Source organism: Lutjanus erythropterus, chromosome 24 (genome assembly GCF_056507025.1).
Source record: "Lutjanus erythropterus isolate fLutEry1 chromosome 24, fLutEry1.hap2, whole genome shotgun sequence".
NCBI classification, from domain to species: domain Eukaryota; kingdom Metazoa; phylum Chordata; class Actinopteri; order Lutjaniformes; family Lutjanidae; genus Lutjanus; species Lutjanus erythropterus.
Window position 1 is genome coordinate 8,326,770 of NC_139340.1, and position 6,002 is coordinate 8,332,771.

At 41.2% G+C, this 6,002-nt stretch overlaps 2 protein-coding genes across 2 annotated transcripts; both read right to left on the bottom strand.

Annotated features, from left to right (window-relative positions):
* Positions 1-831: 831 nt before the first annotated feature.
* Positions 832-3,230, bottom strand: LOC146304664 (trace amine-associated receptor 13c-like). The gene has a single exon (XM_084713650.1). It carries the CDS (start codon positions 2,334-2,336, stop codon positions 1,317-1,319), a length of 1,020 nt encoding a protein of 339 aa, XP_084569776.1. The 5' UTR covers positions 2,337-3,230; the 3' UTR covers positions 832-1,316.
* A 681-nt stretch (positions 3,231-3,911) lies between these two features.
* On the bottom strand, positions 3,912-5,215 carry LOC146304665 (trace amine-associated receptor 13c-like). Its single transcript, XM_084713665.1, has one exon. The coding sequence runs from the start codon at positions 5,213-5,215 to the stop codon at positions 4,229-4,231; it is 987 nt and encodes a 328-aa protein (XP_084569791.1). The 3' UTR covers positions 3,912-4,228.
* Positions 5,216-6,002: the final 787 nt, after the last annotated feature.

A 6,002-nucleotide genomic window follows, 5' to 3' on the forward strand; every position in this document is an offset into this window, starting at 1 on the left:
CTGTGGAGGGCGGAACTGCAGCGGCATATGACAGTAAAACAGCAACATACCAGAACTTCATATCTACTACATAAAAAACGACACTCAGTACCTTTCAGTGCCACAACACAAAAGTCCGAGGCACACACAATAAAATATATATTTTTTCTTTCTCATATGATCAATCTGCAGACAGTGCTGGTATAGAAAAGTCACTGAACACTGTCAGGTTTTGCTTTTTTGCAAGCTAAATACTGTTTACCATGCTGACAGTTATTCACCTTTGCAGATTTATACCCTGCAAAATTTTCAATGAATTGTCCTAAAAAATATAGTTTTCCGCTGCACGTTAAATGCTTTAATCAATAATATTTAGGCCTAAGTGAGGACAGAGTGTGTTTTATAACAATCTTCTTATTGATATTTTGCCATTTCAAATTCCATTTAATAACCACTTTCCCAACCATTATGATTTGCAGGCTTGCTTCATACAGACACGTGACAACGCCTGCTTAGCAGGTAAGTCTGTGCATGAAAATGCAAAATTCAGAGTAACAGACAAAATTATAGTGCTATAGTGTGTGCTAATGATTCCCTTCTTATTTGATTTGACTATTGCAGTCAGTCAGTCAGTAATTGAGATGATAAACAGATTTGCAGCATGACTGAAAGAGAAAATTACCAGCTTTTATGTTTCCATTTGATGGCATCATTAATGCCACAGGACATCAATCATGTCAGAATTAAAACAGCACGGTTTGAGAGTAGTTCTTAAAAGCTATGTCACAGCGTTAAAAACAAACAGTAAACCAATCTGACTTCAAATCTTTTAATGGGGATTATTATGCTGAATATAAATCCAACAAAGGCAGTGAGGAAGTAGAGAAACTAACAAAGTCATTAGGCCCTTTGTGGAGCAAAGAATTCATTATTTATAAAACAGTGAAAAAATATGCATATGTTTTTCTCGGTATGTGTTATCTATAGACAGTAAACCCTTACAGTATTAATAATTATTACTTGCAGCCCTGTGTCATACAGTCAGTATATTTGGGCTAAATGGTGGCTGTCAGCATTACATTTTACACTGCAGAAGACTTAAATAATAGAATTTGTGTTAAATCATCACAAACTGTACAATGTTAGTAGTGCATTTATGACAGCTATGAACTTGGGGAACTGTAAACATGAATTTGAATGATGCTCAGGCACCATTACTTACTGTATACTCAGTAAGTCTGGCCTGACAGCACACACACATATTATAGCTATAGGTGATGATACAAGACAGTATGTTTCATTAAAACTGAAAATTGACCAGATGATTGCAGCTCTGTCTACAAGATCTTGACCTCCTGGGAGTGAGGCTGCAGGATTCTGAGTGTGAAAATGAGTTTGATAGCTTTTCTAAACCAGGGGTAGAACAGAGCATAAATCAGAGGGTTCACACAGGAGTTTGTCAGCATGATCCAAGACAACACTGCAAAGTATGACATGCTGTTTGTGGTGTCCTGACCTGTAAGAGCTGGATAGTAATATGGACAGAAGCACATGAGAAACACAGCGATAACAATCCCAAGCGTCCTTGCTGCCTTCCTCTCTGATTTTTTAGCAGTTGGAGCAGCAGTGACAGTGGTGACAGCAGTCTGCAACCGAATAACACGCACCTGAGAAACAGCAACCGCAAACACCCTCATATAGAGAACAAGCATGACAGTACAGGGCCCGACAAAGGTGACAAAGAGGTCTACAGTTCCTGAAATGTGGCTGATGACCACCACACACTCCCCATGGCAGGAGCTGAACCTGTCTGGCTGCTCTAAGTGGGTTATTAGAATCAACCCATTATAGACAACTGAACAGGCCCAACATAAACAGATTAAAATTTTAACTCTGTCCAGGGTGATCTTAGAGGAATAGAGCAGTGGGTCACAGATAGCCAGATAACGGTCAATGGATATGAGCACCATGTTGCCCACAGAGGCAGAGAGCAGACAGTAAGAAACATAAGGAGTCAGAGCACACATCAGCCTCCCCAGCAGCCAGCATGTTTCTATGTAGCGCAGGCCCTCGACGGGCATCACCAGCAGCCCCACCACCAGGTCGGACACAGCCAGGGACAAGAGCAGGGCGTTGGTCGGTGTGTGGAGCTGCCGGAAATGGGAGATGGAGATGATGACAAAGAGGTTGAGTGTCACAGTGAGCAGAGAGATGAAGGCCAGCAGGGTGTAGAGTACTGCGGTCTCAGAGTGGGGTCTCAGCAGCCGCCTGCAGGAGGAGTTGAGGCTGGGGAAGCAGAGCTGAGGGCCCCCAGTGCCGTCCATCAGGGAGGAGGACAAAATGATGCAACTCCACATCAGACACTTGATTTATCCTCCTAAAGTCCCGCCCTCTGTTCCCCGAAATACCTGATGAATGATGAAACTTCTCCCCCTCGTTATCATCACTTCTCCCTATTTACAATTTGATTTTGATTCTTTATTGACTTTTTAATCATGAATTGTTCCCACATTAATTTGTGTTTAGCTTTAGGTGCGTTTTGAGTCTATATCTGTATGTAGAATTGAGTATGAGTAGTTTCATGAGTGAGACTCTACTAATAGTTAATAATTAAAACACCAGAGCGCTCAAATTGTCATTTGAAAGCAGCTCAAATTCAAAACTTTCCAAATGTATTAAACAGTTGATTACAACAAAGTTATTTGCAAATTTTCTCAGCATGATTAAAGAGTGATGTGCTGCTTTTACTGTTTCAAACAGACAGTAGTTTGAGCTCAGCTTTTATGTGTTGACCTTATAGTGTAGACAACAGATCATGCAGAACTGTATCTCTCTTATTTAATTTGAAGGAATCTTAATATGAATCCAGTTTTTTGGGGGGACGAGCTATTTAAACTGTTGTGTTTTTGTCAGGTAGGCATCGTAGACATTTCAGCTGAGTCCACTGCAACACAACCAACTATTTCATCTGCGAAATAGAACTGGTGGGAATTTGATTAGAATGAATTGGCTTAAAGGAAAAGGGTGGTTAAATGCTTTAAAACATGGCTTGATGTGACTGTCAGAGTCTGTAGTTTTCATTGTTAAGAGTCCTGCATTGCCCCCATGTGGCCACAGCCCAGAATCTGCATGCCATTTTACTCTGGTCAGAAGCATCAGGTTTGCTGAGATCTTTATCAAAATAGTGTGTATTTGTTTAGCAAATTTGTCTTTCACATTTTTAGATTTACTACAGATTTTTACCTAAACAACTGGTCTGTAAACTGCTGACCGTCTCCTGACGCTCTCCACTGGGAGGTTTGCCTTGTTTCAGATCACCGTAGCAAGTTGAACCTAATGGAGGGGCATGTGTTTTGCTTATTAGGATTTTTAACATTTAATTGACTTTTTTTTTTTTTTAACTATATTTGCCTTCATGTTCAAATGTTTTCTGACCATTTTTGGTTTTGTGTTTTACAGGCCCACACTCAAACACCTGGATGTTGCCGTCAAATTGGTAAGTATATGGAGACAAAGTGAAAATTCAAAATAAATATATGAATATCAGCAATTACACAGAACACACAGTTTTTTCATGTTTCTTTTAAGAACCAGTCAATGCAGCAAGACACTAAGTGCAAATGACCGCAGTGTTGTATTAGATTAAATTTAAAAAAAAAAGGGCAGAGATAAAGATGATACTGATTTGATTATTTTTAATAGCAGAGTTGGCAAGATAAGTGCATTACAGATACATTTCAGTGTTTAATAATCATGATGATGAGATTATGAAGAGAGAACGTGACATGGTCAGGGAGGACATGAAAGCAAAGAGGCCTACTGACTGAGTCTGTTTAATTACACTGTCTGTGTTCATTGTACTGTGTCACAATCAAGTAACATGAAAATATTTATATGATTTTTGTAGTACTTGTTTGCTTATGATAACGTGTCAAAGACAAACTTGGGAAAAAAAGGACATTTTTGTATTTATCTTCATATTTACATTTGTGATCATATTTTTCTGAAAGGCACAGACGCTGCATACAGTGTTTGACTCCAGGTCAGCAGACACACATTTGCAGTGGGAAGTCAGTGGTTCATGTGTTTCACCCAGTGATGAGGTGTGTATTCATGACAAAAACCTGTTTAAACAAACAAGTTTGTGACAAAATGATAAACTCTGAGGCCTCTGTAAAGCATCTCTGTTATGCCGCCACAGGTGGGATAAAACACTGAAAAATGACCAGACAGATGATTGCAGCTCTGTCTACAAGATCTTGACCTCCTGGGAGTGAGGCTGCAGGATTCTGAGTGTGAAAATGAGTTTGATAGCTTTTCTAAACCAGGGGTAGAACAGAGCATAAATCAGAGGGTTCACACAGGAGTTTGTCAGCATGATCCAAGACAACATGGCATAATAGGACAAGTTAGTGGAAGTGTCCTCACCTGCGAGAGCTGGATAGTAATATGGGCAGAAACACATGAGAAACACAGCGATAACAATCCCAAGCGTCCTTGCTGCCTTCCTCTCTGATTTTTTAGCAGTTGGAGCAGCAGTGACAGTGGTGGCAGCAGTCTGCAACCGAATAACACGCACCTGAGAAACAGCAACCACAAACACCCTCATATAGAGAACAAACATGACAGTACAGGGCCCGACAAATGAGAAGAAGAGATCTAGCGTGCCTGACATTTGGCTGATGACCACCACACACTCCCCATGGCAGGAGCTGAACCTGTCCGGCTGCTCTAAGTGTCCAATCAGAAGACATCCATTGTAGAGAAGAGAACAGGCCCAACATAAACAGATTAAAATTTTAACCCTGTCCAGGGTGATCTTAGAGGAATAGAGCAGTGGGTCACAGATAGCCAGATAACGGTCAATGGATATGAGCACCATGTTGCCCACAGAGGCAGAGAGCAGACAGTAAGAAACATAAGGAGTCAGAGCACACATCAGCCTCCCCAGCAGCCAGCATGTTTCTATGTAGCGCAGGCCCTCGACGGGCATCACCAGCAGCCCCACCACCAGGTCGGACACAGCCAGGGACAAGAGCAGGGCGTTGGTCGGTGTGTGGAGCTGCCGGAAATGGGAGATGGAGATGATGACAAAGAGGTTGAGTGTCACAGTGAGCAGAGAGATGAAGGCCAGCAGGGTGTAGAGTACTGCGGTCTCAGAGTGGGGTCTCAGCAGCCGCCTGCAGGAGGAGTTGAGGCTGGGGAAGCAGAGCTGAGGGCCCCCAGTGCCGTCCATCAGGGAGGAGGAGGAGGAGGAGGAGGAGGAGGGAGGAGGTTGGGGCAAAAGAAATGGTCAAACTCTCTACCACAGTTAATTTATCTTCCTCCAACATCGCCCTCCCATTTTTCAAGAATCCTAAAAGATGATGTCACCTCTGGCGCTTGTCTTCTCCTTCATCACTGCCTCTCCTTTTTATCTCTCTTCATAATCCTTTCATGTGTGTCTTTAGTCTTTATTGATATATTGTTTCCAAAGAATAATAAGTTTAACCATAAATAATGAATCAGAACAACTTTTGGGTTGCCAGCGTGTAAAAAAATCTCTTTAGCTGTTGTATATTTTTGTGAGCTCTCAACCCTAAAACCCAGTTTGACAACTGGCAAAAAGCATCCTGACCAAAAATGGCTATAAAGAATTTAACAGAGCCCTTTATTGCTGCCTTTTGTATCATTCATTAACTTTTTAAATACTAGTAAGTATTGCATAAAGGTGGGTGTCTTACTTAAGAGCTATCTAAATAGCGAGTTGAATGTTACAGTAACATGTAAAAACCAAACTTTGCAAACCAAATTTGGAAACACACAGTTGTTGTTAAAGGTACATTATGGAAGAGTTTTCGTTCAAAATTCAAAAATAAAGTAACATTATCAACAGAATATGACAGAATACCAGTTTTGACATCCAGTATTGTGTTGCAGAGATATCGACTGAGGTTATCGTGCTAACCAGTTAGCCACAGCCCATCCTGTCTTGTGGTTCTATTTTGTACCTTGCCTGATTGTGTAGCTCAAGTCTTCCTCTT